General features: G+C 33.1%; 1 protein-coding gene across 1 annotated transcript in view; it reads left to right on the top strand.

Annotated features, from left to right (window-relative positions):
* Positions 1-9,296, top strand: part of LOC127849793 (tumor susceptibility gene 101 protein-like) — a 39,749-nt gene extending 30,453 nt beyond the window's left edge. The window contains exons 6-8 of the mRNA XM_052382545.1: positions 5,142-5,183; positions 7,300-7,528; positions 9,274-9,296. Of these exons, the coding sequence (XP_052238505.1) occupies positions 5,142-5,183; positions 7,300-7,528; positions 9,274-9,296 (294 nt within the window). The remainder of the gene's footprint in view (positions 1-5,141; positions 5,184-7,299; positions 7,529-9,273) is intronic.
* Positions 9,297-20,100: the final 10,804 nt, after the last annotated feature.

A 20,100-nucleotide genomic window follows, 5' to 3' on the forward strand; every position in this document is an offset into this window, starting at 1 on the left:
CACATAAAAACAACTTTGTATTAATCATATTTGCATTTTCAAATATATATGAAAATCCATAATCATTTAACAACTTTTTTACATTCGATACCCATTTTTTATACGCTTTATAACAATCATTTATCGCTTGGTTGTACACAGTTTGTATTATAATAGTTTCACTATTTACAACTTTAAGCCAATATTTTACAATGCGAAAATATATATATACATATTGTGGGTGTCTACCTAATACACCATACACCGTTGCATTACATGTGTTGCTTTTAACATGTAACAACCTTTTGCAAAATGTAAAGTGAATGCGTTCGATATCTTTTAATTTATTAAACCCTCATATCTCTGATGCATAATTTAAAATCGAGCTAACAAAGGCATCAAACAATTGAAACAATATTCTAGGTTTAGGATCGTACTCTTTGCATTTAAGAATTAAAGTATTCATAGCCTTAAGAGCTTTTCCTACTAAATGTTCCTGATTTAATATAAAACTACAAGTATAATTAATAATAGCGCCCAGATAGTTAAAATTATCGACCATTTCTATAGTTTTTCCATTATATGTCCATATCTTATCTTGACGAATTCTAGTATTAACAGTAAGTCCCCATGAGTTACAATAAAGGTAAAGATTGTCTGCATGAGATTGAAATCATTAAACGATTACAATTATGATAAATGATAATCTAAATTTCTTCTAGTGATTTACCCAAAATGGCCATATCGTCTGCAAATATCATTAAAGTGATAAATTCTATATTTAAACCAGAATGAACGCTGTCTTGTAAACAAAGTTCCAAATCCTCAACAAACAATGAAAAAAGAATATGAGACATTACCTCCCCTTGTCGTAAACCAACGGCGTAGCTAAAGTATTCAGAGTATGTCGCGCATGCTTTTACACATGATTTTACATTTTCATACATAATTTGAATTATTCGTAACATTTTGCTTTGTATACCGGATTTGTACATTTTTAGCCATAATGGATTGCGATATATACTATCAAAACAATTAAGCATATCAACGGCAACAACAATCAGACGCTCATTTTCATTTTAAAAAATCGGTGTACAACTGACATCAGAATATATATGGCATCAACGGCTGAACACTCTTTTCTGAATCCGAATTGTGCATCCGAAATTGTAGCATTATTTCCGCAAAATGATTTGAAAATAACGCTCGTTGTAGAATGCCGCTAGCAATTAAAATTTACGTGGAAACTGTTAAACACAGAACTTTAAAATTCAATTTATTGAAGTACATCATACACTATTAAAGAGTACAACAATTGAAATGTTACCGTTTTCATTCGAGATATATACTCCAAACACTTGTAATTAAATAAAATAATTATCATCCATCTTAAACACTTACATACTTTGTTAATTATATTGCGTTTAAAAACATTCATGCCATTTAACTGAATGATGCAATAAACTGTTCAAGTCATGACCTCATAAGACACGCACGTGATGATTGCCGATATGTTTACATCCAGTAAAGTTGTGATTGGATCTCTATTGGCTTTGAAGCTCACGCGTTTGATTCGTAAAATGTTAAACATGATTTTAAATTTTTCTTAAATTGATATTATCAAATACGATTATGAAATTAACATTGTTTAACGTTCACCACAGATTGACTAAACTGATAAAAAAGAATGTTGATGAGGATGTCAAATTAACATACCTCACTTGTAAAGTACACGTTGACATGATGCCCAAAGTTTCCATCTATACAATTATTCCGTGGTATCATAAAAAAATCAAAAAGTAACTAACGAAGTAGACGACTTTTTACAATCTAAAAAAGTTATTTCTGTGGTTTTCGAAAAGAAGACCTTAAGTTTAAACACTCATTCAATGAATACTTAATAATATATTATTGCATTAAAACAACTCAATAAGCCCATTTAATCTTGTTGAAGAATCGCACAGTCAATTTAATAAAACTGGATGCTTTGTATTCACTTTATCGTAAGTAGAGAAACACGACCATATGTACGTTAAAGTAACACCATCTTGACTATTCATTTCAGTAGTTGGTCTTTCTAAAATAAGATATGAATTCGGTCTGTTTTTTCCAGTACAAATATCGAGATGATACCAAGTCAGGTGTTCTTCTTGCAATCAACACATTTCCAGGATTGAAACCGCATTATGAGGACTATGGTAAGACATATTTCAAATGCCAGTCTTATCATCGACACATTAAACATAAATGATTAATCAGTTTATGCGCAAAGTTTGTAAACTTATGATATTTCTAGCCATTACCGACAAACATTTTATGCAGATGATGTAAGGTTAAATATCTTGGTTTCGTTTTGGAACAGTTTTTTGAGCAGATTACTGTCCATATCAAACGATTTTGCGTGCGATTGATTATAATCTGTTGTGTTGAAATTATCATATGAAAATAAGAACAATCGGGTGCGTTACTTTATCATTAACGCTTCATTTAGGAAACAATATTTATGATTGGATGCGATTTCGTTGTTGCAGTAGTAGCTCTTAATATTTTTATATTAACGTGATTTTTGTGTTTAAAGCTTATATAATATACCATTAAAACATATTGGATTTAGTCAAATACTTTGAATGAATTTCCAAAAAAATTATAAATCGAGCGTTTAAGGATACTTAATTTTCATCCTTTACTTGTACGATTAAGACATTAATAAATTCATCATAAAGCCATGCGCTTAAAGCTACAAATGTAGGTGTGTTTGCAAGTCTGAAAGTAGTGTAGTTTGGCGATTATTTTTCATTCGGGTTAGGACAGTCGAACTGCAGCGGCGAAGTTTAAATTTGGCATGTTTCATTAATATATCCACGTCATAACATTCACTCTCCTTCTATAGTATTCATTTGAATTCAAAATATTTCAGACTTTCCACTTCTATACATGTGTTAAGTTGACTGACTACATTCGGAAATAATTACAGGCATTACATGCTACTTTTTTGGTGTGCAATAAACATATATTTTCCCCGGAAAGCTCATTTAGATGACAATACGTGGGTTTACAAATAAACGATTGAAGGGTTATGAATGAAATGATATTGGTATTCTTCCCATCTCGACCCGTATCTAAGCTATTTTGTAATATTCACCAAGCCAGTTTCAACCTCCGCGCATATAAAGACTGGTTCCGAGGAATGCTTTTACGAGCATACTGATTATGACTGCATATGAGCATATATGTCCATGTTTTTTTCTTAATTGCTAATTGTATTAATCAAGTTTAATGAAATGCAAATAAATAACCGTAAATAAAAAGGCGAGGTTTGTATTGTAAGGATATTAACCAGCTTCTCAAAAAAGACTTAGAGAAGTAGCTCCATTTCAATTGTTTGAATATAATCCATATAGTAAGTTGAGCATGAACCAAGCGTTGCAACTATATTTTGAGTTTTGACAACATGATAACTCTATTACATTTCACACATTATTGTTTCCCGCTGAAAATATTTTGTTAGCGCGGTATAAGTAAATTTATTTGAAAGTGATTCGAATAAAAATGAGAGAGATGCGACAAAGTTTAAAGTCGAAGGCCAGTAATGCTTTCCTCAAGAGTATCACTTTTGTTGACATGTGTTAAACGTTCTTGAGCAGTAATAACTATATAAGTAATGAGTGTTTCTAATATGAAAATGACGGAAAGCAAAGTGATGTTGCAGATAATGAATTATATCACTTACCTTAAATTCCAGTGTTCACAGATGGCAGCAATATGATGCTCCTGCAACTGTATGGAACGATCCCTACGAAATACAACGGTCAGCATTTATAGTATGTTACAATATAAGAGGTGTTTTGCAACCTGTGCAACAAATTTTGGAGTTAATGAGTATCGAAAGTAACGCCATGAAGATCGGTTGTTCAAACCGTTCTATTAAAGTGAAATTATGGGCATCTTACAGTTTATAGGTGTCTATCGCAACCGTTATTTATTTTTGGTGTTTTCACTTCATATACACTTATATTTGTTAATGCAGCATCAACATACTAAAACAATATCACGGAAAGAGAAAAATAATGCATTTGAATATCAACCGTACTTTCGTTTTGACAACTGACGACAAAACTGATTCGATTTACGATGTGAATCTTAATTTAGTTTTAGTGCAGATTCTTTCATACGACACAAAGACACTATTTTGTTTTACGGATCATTTCGGCTTAAAGGAATGGGTGAGTCACGTAAAATATCGAATATAATATATATTTTTATAAACAACTGGTAGCAAGATGAGTTGCAGATAATTGGTCAGTAAACACATTTTAACTAACTTTTTTGACCTTGTTATTCTTTTCAGCTCAATTCAACAGTGAAAAATGCCCATAATATCACTTTAAGCTACAAACTGTTAATTCTTCCAGATTAAGAAGAATGTTCTTTGTGTTAACATAGTGTTTATCGTTAGAGAGAAGTTTTTGAATATTGATCATTTCATTGCTGCAATTAATTCGATAGCTTTATCGACACACTAGCAGAGGCACATAATTCAATAAAATAAAATAAAGTCAGTGATGTACATATAATTTGTCAAGGGAAGGGATGGTGTCTGTTCTTTCTATGATAAGTCATTAAACAAAATACGATGAAACTAAATAGAACAGCTAACAAATTGATTACATATCGATTATTGATAAACCAACATAGATTGACAAGAATTATACCGTGTGTTCATTTGTGTAATATTGTATTACCAACACGATTTTCCCTTGAATCTTTTACGTGTATAATAGTGATTGACGGTTCTGATAACCATGTAGACAACTCACGAAAGTGATCCATGTTTAAAATGAACTAAATTCGAGTTAATGTTTGTATAAGAGTAATGTCCTTTCTTGGCAAACATTTTGAAACCACGTATTCATTTATATTTTTCAGAGAGCACTTATTTTACACTAAAATATGTATGCTATTATATAAAGCTGTGAAATATATATTAAAGCTCGTCGTCTATGTGTGGTTTATTCCGTACCTGAATAATTACATCTACAGGTATCGTGTACAACATCCCAATCAAGGTCTGTCTAATGGACACACACCCTTGCAGTGCCCCAATTGTGTTTGTAACACCAACCGCCACCATGCAGATCAACTCTGGGCGTTACGTTGACCAGAACGGGAAAGTCGACTTGCCATATCTTAGGGAATGGAACTATGTACGTAAACAATACTGTATAAGTGTCATATTTGTTAAATCGGTTCAATGACTTAAACACCTTTTAGCAGTGTTATAACTTATTGCAAGTGTAAGTTTACTTTAAATACTTACTTTAAAAGCAATGAAATACCTAATGTGTACAGTTCATGTATTATAAAAATTACATTTAATTACGTCAGCTCAAATGCAAACAAACACAAGATTTTTGACAGAAAACAATCGAGACATGAGGTATGTATTGACGTTTTCTACCTAAACACTTTGATATTTGTGGACAAGAACGATGCAACGTCCACGCCAATACATCTTATATGTAGGTGGTTTGTTTGTATTCTTAGCTGCCATGCTTTCTGAGGGCATTCAAAGACAATCTCTATTTGACGATTCAAACAACTATTTGTTCTTAATGTAAAGGATGGGTTGTGTAATTCGTCAATTTTCAAGCGATCGATTTCATACACATGTACAAATCGCTTACACATTTTAAGGGCATTAGGACGGGGAAAAAATAGTAACATAATGGTCTAGCGTTTGTAAAGTGGACTTATAAAATATGATAACGGTCACACACTAGACGTTTATGCGAACGAAAACACGTGCAACTCATGATATAGCTCAAAATTAGAAATTAAACTTAATGTATCAGACAGAGAAATCAAATAAACATAATGTAGACGCCGTTATTGTGGCAATGCTCTGGTAATTAAGAAAATATTCGTCAACAGAAACAATTTGCAGAAACAGCGGGACAAATCGGAATATCAATAACAAAGTATAAACATTCACTACATATGTTTCAGGATCAAATGTAACAAAGTTCATGAGGTTTTCAAAAAAATTGGTTCAAGTGTCACTTGAATGCAATGATGCTATCTTTAATAAAATACATTGTTGGTAACAATTCTATAAGTAGTATATAAACTGTATTGATCTTATATCCTCTTTCACGATGTACATACGATATGCAACTAAATTGCGACAGGATTCTTTTTAATTTAAGTAAATACTTATGCATGCAAACAAACGAATTTAACAAACCGAATGTTGAAACTGTAAATTAAATTTAATTAATCAAACTTTGATAAGATAAGTGGTCAAATAAGTTATTTGATTCACTGGTTTAGGGGCATATTGATTTGTTGGTCAATTACTTTGGATACAAAATGAACATGAATATACGGAACATAAAAATGCAATAGTCGAAATATAATGATCAGATCGTAATATTTATTATACCCCTATTTTTGAAAACAAAATATAAACAAACAATTGTGGGTTTTTTAATTAGATGTGTTGTTGTTCACCTATAAGATCAGAATGTGGTCGTTCGCATGATTAAAAAGTTTGCAATTACACGTGAAATAGGTATATTGCTTCTAAGAATTCACATACATGTTCATTTATTTACGTAATTAAATCACCTGCAAGCCAACGTCAATAATAAAACAGCACAATTAAAACATAACATATGGTCGTTTACATTATGAAATGGAAATTCGTCATCGACTGGTCTTAGAAAGTATACCGTCCGTAAACTCGAACACTATGGCGACAGAAATCGGAAATATTGCTGCGAAAGGTGCTCTATTCCTCTTTTAATCTCAAACATGTTAAAGGTAGTAATGCCTTTAACTCGACGTTTCAATGTTAAAATAACTGTGGTCGTTTTCCTCACATTGGTCTGGGATTACCCAACGTTATTTAACTTGCGCCGGTTGGCTGTCAGTATTTGACCGAATTATTAACTATAAGATTCTAATTTAGTACATTTGTATTAACACGTGCACACAATACTCAATTATCTGTACAACTTGTTTTTCTATAAATTGTAAAAAAATCGTTATGTTTATGCACTACACTAGTAAAAGTCTTTGAAATATATTGTATCACTATTTCTACAAGTCCGCCAAGACCAATCAGGGATGACAGTTTCAGCGCTTATGGTATTTTTTGTTTAAAGAAAGTCTATTCTCAGCAAACATCAAGTAAAGCCTACAGTTTTGTCCCTTATCAGCCTATGCGGACTGGACAGGCAAATCTTGGATGACATATTTCAGACAGGTGTTGTGCCTGGTTTTCCAGAGCGAGGCTCGTATTTTCTGATATGCTTCCAGCCCAACTCTGATCTGCTGGGGTTGCTACAGATCCTATCGATCGTTTTCGGGGAGGAGCCTCCTCTCTATGCCCGCCAGGAAGCGATCAATCAGCCACCACCTCCCGTCTACCCCCGCACACAACCAACCAATCAGACGCCGCCTCCAGTGCCTGCCCGCTCACAGCCTTCCAAGCTTACGCCCCCTCCAAGATACCCAACCAAGAGGACACCCAACCCTCATGCAGGAGGTAAGCAAACAAAATGGTTATTGGCGACCTTGTATTAACATTTTATAATCGGATACAAACTTTGACACATGTGTTATTCCTGAGAAAAAACACATTTACTTAAGGGGTGTTTTGCTGATTTTTTTCCATCTAATAGATTTAGTCCAAAATTTATATTTAAGATATATATACAAATACTATATGAAACATGAAACAAAAACATAGGGTCATCGGCCTTGTTTTGATTTTATTCACCATCATATAACATGTACTTTTTCAATAAAACTGAAAAATCTCTAATTGCGTAAAAATATTTAATAACCTATGAAATTTGCAACATGTAGATAATATATAAGCTAAGATACATCATATACCATTTAATTAAACCATACACTACCAATAAAATGGAGTACACAAGTTTAATTTTAAGAAATTTATTTTTTATAATTTTTATGTCAGCCCATAAAAAAACGTCAATAGAATTCTGCGAAACTGCTCAAATATGTTCATCTACGTATTGTTATTATAAAACACAAATAAAAAAAAAATGAGATTTTTTGTTTTAACAATCCCTACCGCCTTCGTCAAATTTCATAAAATACAGCAATTAGACAAAACCCAAGTACCGGTACATAGATTGTTATAAATATGCATAAACATAAGAATTTGTTTACAATCTAAACTGGGATCACAACAGCTTACCAACAGAGATTAATAAAAAAAAACAATATTTAATCACAAACATTAGACCATACATTATCAAACTCGACCTTAATCATTAATAACGGACATGTACATGTTCACAGATTTCGGTATGTTTTGAAGTTTGTGATTTAATGCTTTAAATTGATAAATGTAAACAACAGGACGAAAGAGCTCCAGTATACAACAAGAATGAAATTAAAGAAAGAAAAAAAAGTTAAAACAAAGTTATCACCACCTGGGATCGAACCACTGACAATTGTATTATGAACCATCTCGGTCATTTCTGATGATAATGATAACAAAAATATTGAGTTGTGATAATAGCATCATCGGTGTTGCTATAAATATATCCTCGGTTAAATAAACTGCCGCAACACCCCTTAAGAAACATTCTTACTAGATTCAAGTTTAAAAGGCTTCTATTCCAACCGTAAGATACCAATCAGCAGCAAATAGGATAAAACCTTAAGAGACTGCGAGTTTCTCAAGTCTGTTCTGGTTTAATGTTGTGTTCATATAGCCTCCCGTGTATAACTGCTCACAAGCTGCACAAACCCTGTCCATAGCTGGTCGAAATAGGCCTCAGACACACAAATACGTATACGCACGCACGCACGCAACCAAACATATTTATATAGTTGTTATTCTGTGTCAAAACGGATCGCTTGAAGGTTTGCAACAAGTTGTTAATTAATATTGTAACTTGTAACATTCTACATTTTGTTTTATTGGTTGGCTGAAAACAACTCATATTTTATGTTAGACTACATGATACAGAAAAATAAAAGAAATGTAAAGGTGTAACACGTATGTTTTCAGCTTATTATACGATAATATTGAGTTTTGTCTCAAACCCATTTCAATTGATTCGCAACCTCCAATTGCATATATGGATAATATGATAATTGGTGCTACCTAATTTACGGGCAAATGCTTAGATATTTGATTACCATGTATTGTAATACATATATGGAAATTATTGTGTACAAAACATTACAAGACTTTCAATAAAAAAGTAATGCATCCAAAAAATTAAATTATATAGCCTCTGTAATTCAAAGCTGGTTCAGTGGCTTGGGCGTAGTGGATATGGTGTCCGCTTAGCGACTGTGGGGTCTTGGTATTGAGCCCTTAAGTGTGAGTGTTCTTTAGATGACCCTTCAGACGCCAAGTACTGGTCCTACCCAAGAAATATGTTGTTTCATTAAATGTCTCGATGCAATTAAATCTTGCTAAATTCGTTGATTCTAGCATAAACTGATTAAACATAAAAGAATGTGATTTGTCAAATCAATGTTGATTATCAATGTATAATTATGTGGAACTGAAAGACAGCGTACTTGTTTTGCAATTGAAGTATGTAATAAATACAGGCATCGGAAAGGATTTTACTTTCCTTTGGCAAAGTAGTGTCGCCTAGTTGAAATTATGTTGCGACTAAAAAACTAGCCATTTTGTAGCATTTCATAAATAACAGTTCAAACTGCATACAATTAGTTTGTAAGCAAACACACAACATGGTATATCATCCATATTTTGTATTAATACATTTTAGTAACACATAAAATAAACATTGATGTATCAGTAATCATAAGAGCTTATTTTATTGTAAATGATTGTCTTTCTATGCTTAGCTGCTAACAGAAGCATGTCAAAGATGTTAATATATTTAGTACATATATATACAAAGGTGTATGGTAATGTTTGGAGATTAAAACACTTTAATCACTTATTTGCATGTATTAAAATAGTAACAAAATACATTAATTCTAAAACACTGTCATTAACTTACAAGAATATTTACGTACATGTACTAACAAAGTGGTGTTATCTTTTGAAAAACTGTGAAATCAATGGCTTATGTAACATAAACCATTTAATACATGCATGAAAAATAAGTATAATAAAGCACAGTATTCAGCTTGTTTAAAACAATATCTTATAAAACTGTATTACCTTTTAAAAAAAAAATGCTGGTTTTGGACAAGCGTTTATAAATTTATAATGAAACAACAAGTAACAGCGAATTGATTAATTACACAATAAACAGGAAATCACCTTTATGCATTAAATAAACAAGCTTGTTGCTACTGTTTAGAATTACACTGTCTTACTAAAATATGATCATAGCATAGTGGTCTAGGTAGTGAGTCCTTTAAAATACTTTTTATTACTAGTTTAACATTATTTGGCATGCACTGGTCGACAAGCAGACTACGAATGATTCGTATTTCTTCAGAATGTTAATTGCCCTCTAATTTTTAATTTTACAACACTTTGACATTGTTTGAACATCTCATCTTCATAACAACGTAGCTGATGTTTGTATGCAGACAGACATATATTTAATCTTCACAGTTCTATAAAAGTTCACACATGTTCCATCCAAGAAAATCAATGGACAAGATAACCATGGGTTGTATCTTTCTTCCTTGGAAACTTTGTTGATTTCTGAAAACTGTCAGTTTTGCTCTATGTTATGGCTTGCGTGATATCCAGCACTTGGCAGAACAGCTTCTCAAAATGGAAAACCATAAAAAAAACATAAAATTTGATAAATTAAAAGATATAACAGACATTTTGTAACTGTCCTTTTTTGTTGATTTTGACAAAAGGGTAAGGTTGTGTTACAAAAATGATGTTTGCAAGCATGGCTTCTTACTCCTTCTAACTTCTGCAAATAATAAAATGTGTGATCTTACATTTACAGCCCAATACTAATTATATTCGGGGGAGATCAACATTTTATTAGATTATGTGGTTTGAGGCTTAATCTTTAAAAAGCAATGTGTAGCCATATGCATATAAATGATAAATGTGACCGGGGAAAGTGCAGACGAAGTAAAAAGAAGTTTAAAAATACTGAAAAGTTAAATCAAAATTACGCTCAAATTTGGTGAATAATCGTGTTCCTGATGGATTACAATCGCAACTTACCAAAATATTGCGCATGTTCACAGGTAAAACTGCTTACGGAGAGCGAATGGAAAATGGATAAAAAATTTAGACATGTAAACTGCTCGCAAGGGGACGCAATTTATATACCACCAGTACCGCCAGCGATCGGATTTAGTGATTACTTCCCGGATGCTTGATTTTGGTGTTGTTATTTTCTCAGTGTTTACCTCCCTTTAAATTTGAGACCTCTAAAACAACGCCGGCGTAAATTATTTCAACAAATAAAGTTTGTTTAGAAAAATGTTTATTAATTAATGAGGATAACAATAACAATAAGATTTAGAATTGATCGAAGGAAATGAATTCGTGCCTAATCGTATTCGATAAATTTCATCGAGATGTAGGCTATACATTTAGATGGGTAATATTTACCAAACTTGTATTTGGAAAAAGGTATCGCCATTTGTGGTAAACCAGCCTGGAACTGTGGCTTATTCCCTTAAGGCCAGGAACAGAAAACAGGAAGCAAATCAATGGAAAACCAAAAACTCGTATTTTGTCTGATAAAAACCTATAATGCAAGAAGATAGAGAACAATGCGTTTCAAAACAATGACTTTCCTGGCGTATTTCGTCTTGAGGTATGCATATACAGTTGATATAGCATTTGTCGGAGTGTCTATGCAACTAAGTGGCCCATGATTTGCATCGCGAAAATATATGACGCGGGCAGAAACTTTTCGAGACTGATCAATATATGAGTATTGTATGTCAAAAAACCGATACAATTGAGCGATCAACGCACACCGCTGCCCGGTGTGCTTTTGTCCGTAAAATGTAGTGAAATAAACAGATTAAAGGTGAAATTCATATTCCGGAACCGCTTGGTTTCAATCAGTAGCAAGTCCGTACCGCATGTGTTTACAGTTAACCAATTACTTCATTCTATAGTTCAATCAAGGTATCCACCGAAACTTATGATAATAAACCAAAAACATGTCTCTTTGCAAGCTGAAAAGAATACTAATTTATTATTATTTAATCGTGTAAACGGTATTTGTATGTTTTTCAACTTCATTATTTATTTATTTGATTTAATTATTTATTTTCAGGTAAAAGGCAAGCTCAACCGGCCCCTTGCTCTATGTCAAATATTGAGGACCAGACTACAGGTTTTGATCATTTGTCTTTCTCATGTAAAAAAACAACGTTTTTGGTCACTTTTTTCATTTTCAGAAACTAAAATGGTATTTGGCAAAGTACGTTTGGGAAAACGGTACTGGTCTTATAGAACTTGCACTTTTTCATGTATTTTCAAATTAATTTATACACTTGTATGATTTTTTTCACATTATTGTGTGTATAATTTAGCAGTCAAAACGCTGACTTTATGATGTAATTTTGATAGTACGGATTTGGACACATAATGGTACAACAATTGTGCTAATTGTTTTTGAATATTAACAAACAAATTACAAAGTAAATCGAAATTCGTGTCTCGGACTTGGTAACAAACACATAGTAGTTTTGCGCAGTTACCATTAGGCAATCAGTTAAGGTCGAGTTGTGACCTGTCTATACATTAACCTGCACCATGTGTTTTTTTTTCAATAATAATACACATGTTATTACCTTAATTTAGAATCGGCTAAGGACTACAACGAAATATTCAAGATGTAAATGTTAAATCTCTCAAATAGCATACAGTAATTAAATAAAGGTTGCGTATTCGGTGGGTTTATAATAAGTATAAACGATTAAGGACGTGGGCGGCAGTTTTATTATTGTTTGGCTGAAACAATGTGATAATTGTGTTACTTTGCTAGAGCTATCTTTCTTTAACATAAACTGGAATAAAAAGCTATGGTCACCAGTGTGTTTTTTTCTTGAAAATATCAACTATCATCAGTATGTAACCATAACCTATGCCAATAATAGAGCAAATTGAGTTCATAAGTGAGAAAAGAACGTATGCATATATTTCTTAATATGATTTTTTGTATTTAATATTATTTTAAATCGATTCGATATGATTTACAGATTAGGTTTGGGAAAATAAAAATGTCATGAATTCTATAGTCGTAAAATTCATGAAAACATTTTCCTTATTTGTTGCCTTTCCAAACACAGATTTACCCAAACTGACCCAAATGAAACCATAGTTATCATCCAAAAAGAAAATTCCGAAAAACAAGCTAAGTCTACGGGTTCGTTTGTTCAGAATTGCTGTACAACTGCATATGATTAATAAAAAAATCATATTAAAAGAATATGCATGCTTAATTTCAACACATAGTATCCGTCCGTAAGTGAACTCTAAACTCAAATGACACAAAACATTACAAAAAATTATGAAGATACTAGATCGCATGTTCATTTTGTTTGCAGTCTTGTTTTTGTTATACATGGAGTGTTACACGCGCGGTACGATCATGTGTATACGAACAACGCTGCATTTACGATTAAGCCGAATACAAATATCGTATTGCATGCTTTGTTTTAATGTTAAATGCAAACAAATATCACAATTTTTTTTTAATCAGCTTCTATAAAAAACATATATGCGAACACAATTCAGTAATATGCGCATATATACAGTTGCAGGTACAGCACGATGCAATAACACAAGATTGTGGTCGAGACGTATGCTAAATGCAGAAGAAAGCTTTCAGCTTTATACAAGTCCAACTTGGAATCAATTACGTGTCAATTAAATCACGCGATACAAACGTGTTTGTATTCCAATTGATGAGATTTTAATTTTACTGTGAAGTTAAGGGAACACACATTGTCTAATGCTTTTTTGGGTTTCTTAACAATTGGTTTCTTTTTGCTTTTTTTCTTGTCCGAAAAAGAATACAAATATTGCGCAACCGGCGTTACAGTAACAACCGGCGTTACCGTTAAAACAAATATTCGTGAAACTATACTGCAGTCCTTAAAAATGGATAAACAATTACATATTTTTACTGCATGTCACATAACATCCGATTATTTTAAATAACAAACTGTTACATTAAGTAAATAAAAGTTCGACGTATAAATGCAACATAAGCAACATAAATCTGTATCGACAGACTCTTCAACCATTGATGAGGAACTTGATGAACTTCAAAAGCTGCAAGGATTACTGAGGTGTAAGATTTGCAAGGTTCGGCGCGTGGCGTTGGCCTATCAGCCTTGTGGCCACTGTGTCGCCTGTTTGGAATGCGGCTCCATTGTTCAGAGCTGCCCAACGTGTCCCGATAATGGAGCAAATACGCGAAGGACGGTCAAGATACTTTTTGTACCATAAACCCAACGGATTCTGCAGTATGCAGTGTGTTTACATTTACATGTATGACAGCCGCAAGTTTACTATCGAAGATTATGATACTGTCGTCATGTATTAGTTTGCTAATGAGGACGATTTTGTAAAACGTCGGATCAGACTTTCCTTATAATCATTAAATCTCACGTTTCAGAGTTCTGGGACGTATGTAAATGTCGCAAAGCAATACTGCATATTTGAATGTACATTGCTTGTATCGTGTTGACAGCAAATCTCTTCAGTTTATTATTTTTATATTTGGAGAAAATAACGGCGTAATTCTACCGTTTGATTTACAAAAAAACAGATATGTTTATTCGCTCGACTCTCATACTTCAATATCTCGCCCATTCCCCAGATGAAGATGATGTCCTGGAGTAAACTGACACGTTCATAACTCCGTATATTTAGTCGGCAGTTTATTCAAGTGTTCGAACTGTTTTCAAACATAAACCTTATTAAATACGTTTTATTCAAAACAAATACCATTCAGTAATTCGGTAAATTTACCCGAATGACGTTGACAGAAACTGATTATCATAGAATGTTTTATGTTTACTGAAGATTTATTGCATTTTTGAACCATTACTAGTTTGTTTATTCTTTCGTAAGTGTGTATACAAAGTATATTGGATGTCTCATTAAACAAAATATATTAAGGATTGCAAGTTTTAAATCATACCTCAAAATTGTATTATCTATTGACAGGTATATGTGCAATAACTGTATGAGGTGACGATCAATTGTTAAACTATGTACTGCTTATTTTAAATACCTCAACAATGGTTGTTCTTTGTATTGTTTATTTAAAATATTGCAATATTTACGTGATCTTCTCTCTGTGATTTGCTTCAACTACATTTATTCTCGGATGTTCTATTGTTCCACATCAACATTTCTGTTACAATTCAATTTTCTTAAATACATACGTCAAACGCCATTTTATTAGTATTAGAATAATGTTAACACCGTATTTGTTTACTTGAAACAGCAGTATACGACTCAGGTCTCTTACGATGTAATCGTTTCAGTAAGAAGAGAGGCTAGATAACTTCTTTCAAACTTAATTGACTCATGTATTTCACTTATATCATATTTGTTAATATAAATTCTTAAGATATTAAAAATATAATGAATTGAATGACAAAAAGAGAATTGGACGTTGGATTTAAGTATTGCATGTTATGATGAATGACATGTGAGTTGTTACTTTGCAGACTAGTTGTGTGTTATTGTACGTGTGTAAATTGGAATGAAAGGTTCCTGTGTGGTTTTGTTTGGTTCAAACCTATTTTTTTTTATTATTTTATATCCATTGCATCAAAAGCCTATGGCTTATAGAAACGCTCTCGAGTCCGTGTAAGTAGAACCAGTACGAAGAAAAGATGCCAATGGAGATCGAACCAATGAATCCCGCTCGCTAGGCGGACACCAAATCCACTACGCCACGGCAACCTCGTTTCGATTGGTTTTAATATACTATCAGGTTATCGTAAATATAAGACACACTTATAGATGCTAAACTCAGATCAAATAGGCATGGATCATTATTGCAAACAATAATTCTTATTTCGTATGCACTGTTAAATGCATAACGTGACGTTTGATAGCTAAACCACATTTTCAATACATGTGTACTAAGCGCAAATACGGATATCAAAGGATTATAACTTTCTTTAATATTTACAGAGTTATTGTCCATTGTTTACTTCTGGTGTGGCAAGCATTAGTTCATAAGTATTGTAGCAATTATAATAAAACTTAATATATACATGGCATTTCAAAGAAATGCAGGGGCCGATTACCTAAACTCCTTCCATAGTAGTTTGATAGCAATTAATATATTTCTTAGTGTTTATGCAGAACATAACTTAATACTGTCATAATCTATTGCATAGATGACTTTTCATAAATCCACAGATAAAGTTGTCGGTAAGCACACAGTGCAGGACAATAAAACTTTCTCTTAAAGGTTTTTTAGTTAGTATTGTCGATGATATGTTTCTTGTGCACAAACCAATTATATAGTGTACTTTTGAAGTGCAAACAATCTGCAAGTCAACATATAATGCACACATTAAGGGTTTTCATTTAAACTTCACAAGGTGACACGATACTTGATGAAGTATGGTACAAGAGAAGCATAATCGTGCTTTTGAAAGTTATGTTTTATTGTCTTTTGTTTAAATTCATGCAAAACATACATTTAGCGCACCTGTTATTGAAGTTTATCAATATTTATCATACCACCGCATTGATATCTGCCTGATATAGCGTTGCCTGATATACTTTTTATATCATGGTCAACAGGAAGTTATTGTATAAGTCAATGTTTGGATTTACGTGGGATTTGCAATAATTTCAACAATTTCTATCAACATGAATCAAGTTCAACAAAACAAACAATTTGATACCAAGAACGTACATATTTTATCCTAGTTTAAAGTCATAAATTACAAACACGTTTATTTTTAAAAAATCACCACAGCCCGCACTACAGAAGTTAAATGACGTTATCAATGGGACAATAAATTGTCAATATCAACATAGTCATTGCAGTCGCAAGGTTTGTACAGAAAGTCAAGACAAATGATAACTTAATAATAATCCTCAACTATTCAAGCAAACGATTTAACACGCTTATGTCAAAATTGACACCATCATCAAAAAGTCAATTTCAATACACATCTCCAAAATGGCGTCCGCTAACTATTCGGTGAAGTGTGTTCGTCGATTAAATTTGTCGCTGCAGTCCATTCCTGATCTCCAATTCAAGACGTTTATAATTAAAGCGGATGTACTCTTCACATTCGAAGTGCAAACAACTTTTTTTCTCTGTGCGATATTAAAATAAGTGATTATTCGTGCCGTCTTTTCGAACGCCGTTGCTACATGTATGTCAGCGTGTAAAAGCCAGATCAGCAAAATCAGCGGGGATCCGTACATTTTAAATATAAAAAATGGATTGTTTTGCAGATTCTTAGGAAAATGTGGTACGATAAACACCAAACGAATAAACTTATTCGCCGTTATATTATTCTAAGCCTCGCCTGATATATTACAGAACGATAGGAGAGTAACCTGTTATTCTCTATGTATGAAGAGGGTATTAAGATATATTTTTTTTCTATAAATAAATCAAGAGAGCGATTTTGTACGAGAGAGACCCAGTTACAATTCTGCGTTAAAATCCATCTCGCAGGATTTCACGGTCTGTAATCGATCTCTAGATTATCAGGTGAAGACATAATTGACTATCAATAAGCACAGTTTTGCTTTCAAGATGAGAAAAGAAACACTAGCGAAACACTGTAGGGTCATGATCAAAAGGAAATCGATTCATTATCTAAACACAAATTTTTGCCGTACCCGGTCAGCAAGTCTGGAAATCTTTCCTGAACGCCTGAAAAGGTTACCCGAATTTGCAGTGCGCTATATTTGTTATTTCGAATTCACTTTTATATCGGAAAGCATTGTGCAAAAACGTGCCATTTACAATACGACATGAATTTTTTTTTAAACCCGCGTCTAAAATACTAATCAAATATGACTTGGTAACCTGTGAGTGTTCTCATGAATCAACGGATTTAAATGTTCTGCTACTCTACAGAAAACTTCGAATTTCTTTGAACTGGCCCTGGATTTAAGTGTGCGACAACTGTACGAACATTTTCAAAATGTTCTCATAGGGCACTTTGTTTCAAGACAATATTTATTGATTCGCATTTTTGTGCAAAAGAAATTGACCTCATCTGTTCCTCCATAGCTCGTTGACCATTTCTTGCCGATAAGATTTTAGCATTTTTTCTACTTATACATCTTTATGAACACAATATTGGAAATACTTTAGAAATTCTGAGTTTAGGAATGCTACCAGTGTTCTTTGAAAACTGTCTCACATTTTAAGAGTTGCGAAAATGAGTGAGATGAGAAGAGCAGGGACTGCAAGTATCACAAGACAGACAAAACAACCCAAATAGATAAAGACGATGACAATAGATCACCAATTTATCTTATTGAATTATATAAAAGAGAATTTACAAAAATTGGAATAACAACTATATGTACTAACAAAAAAAGAAGACGCATCGAGAGACAATAGAAGTGGAAGTGAGACCAGAGAATACAAATGAAATGATACAAACCGTAAATAGACCATTTTGAGGTGAAAAGGTTCATATAAAGGCAGACGACCTAACGGGCAAGATTCTTATCATATAAGCACTAACTGTCAACAACATTTTAACGGGAAAAAGCTCTTATTGATAGGGTTAATGGGGTCTGTGCAAATAACACTATACCCAAACAGAAACCTGTTAAAACAATTTTAGTAGACTGGAAGGTGATGCTAATCTATTATTACTATCAAGGGTAAAAAGACATCCGCGCTAATTGACAGCTGGTATGGTAATTGAAAAGTTTAACAAGAAAATAACGCCAAAAACCAGAACTGATGCCACTGAGTGAATTTAATCTTGCATTAAAAGCAGCTAATGGCACTCACAGTCCCTACTCTGGAAATATTTAGGCAACTATTTGAAGTAAAATGTTTGACATGAAAGAAGAGACCATACCTCTTGTCGCGCCGGTTGACGAGAGTCATTGAAGTGCTTATGACCTCATCGGCAAAAATATATGAAAGACATGTGCAGTGATTAATGTCCGGCTAATAATTGGAAAGCCGCATTCCAGACAATAGAATCAAATATTGGAAAAGTGCTTTCAAGCGAAGACATGATGTTAAATCCAAATGAAACCAGGACAGTAGTAGGTTTCCTGCGGAAACGTCTAAATGGTTAAGCACTACTAACTGAACGATGCCACATTGACATTCATGGGGCAATGATATTTCCGAGAGTTGTATCGATAAATACTCGTTGCAGAACTACAAAAATACCCATGTTATTCTTCAACATAACTGCAAGACCTGTTGAATAAGAGTGAAATACGAACTTTAATGTAATGTGATTTACATTGAATACAAGTTCTGCATGAAGCTCAAATACTGCAACTGCTGAGCGCACGACTTTGTTATGCATGATACAAACAACACTAGCAAACATCATATTAAGGCAAGTTGCAACACGTTAATTTTATGCCGCCTATAAACATTCACAGTGAAAGTGAGGTTCCTAATAGTCATTGATAAACTATAAATTGCTGCTAAATATCATTTTCCAAAGATGATCATACGCTATCATTCAATCTCTCGATCAGAGCTTCGTCGAGTTTAAAGGAATTTGGTGTGTACCTTCCTGTTGGGTATCTGTCTTAGTATTATCTATTCTCGGTTCATGTACGATTTACGCGGTTAAATCTATCATTGCGTTGTCGGTATCCCACTCGGCCTCTGAATGTTGAGTTGTGTCGGTAACCCTTCCATTACCGACCTCTATTGTAATATATAAATGTATCTATTCTTTCTGTATCCCTAGGTTGCCTTGCTTCTTTCAACGTATTGAATTTCGCACCATCATCTTTATCTGCATATTAGGGTCAATCAACAGTTTCGTGTGGTCATCAAGCTGGTGTACATTTATTTGTTGTGACTTGTCTTAGAAACAACTTTTTCTTCTTTCTCACTTTTTCAAACGTCATGTCATTTTACTGAATGACGCAATACACTTTTCAAGTCATTACGTCAACAGACACTCACGTTATGATGACCGATATTTGAACAT

The sequence above is a fragment of the Dreissena polymorpha genome, chromosome 11 (genome assembly GCF_020536995.1).
Source record: "Dreissena polymorpha isolate Duluth1 chromosome 11, UMN_Dpol_1.0, whole genome shotgun sequence".
NCBI classification, from domain to species: Eukaryota; Metazoa; Mollusca; class Bivalvia; order Myida; family Dreissenidae; genus Dreissena; species Dreissena polymorpha.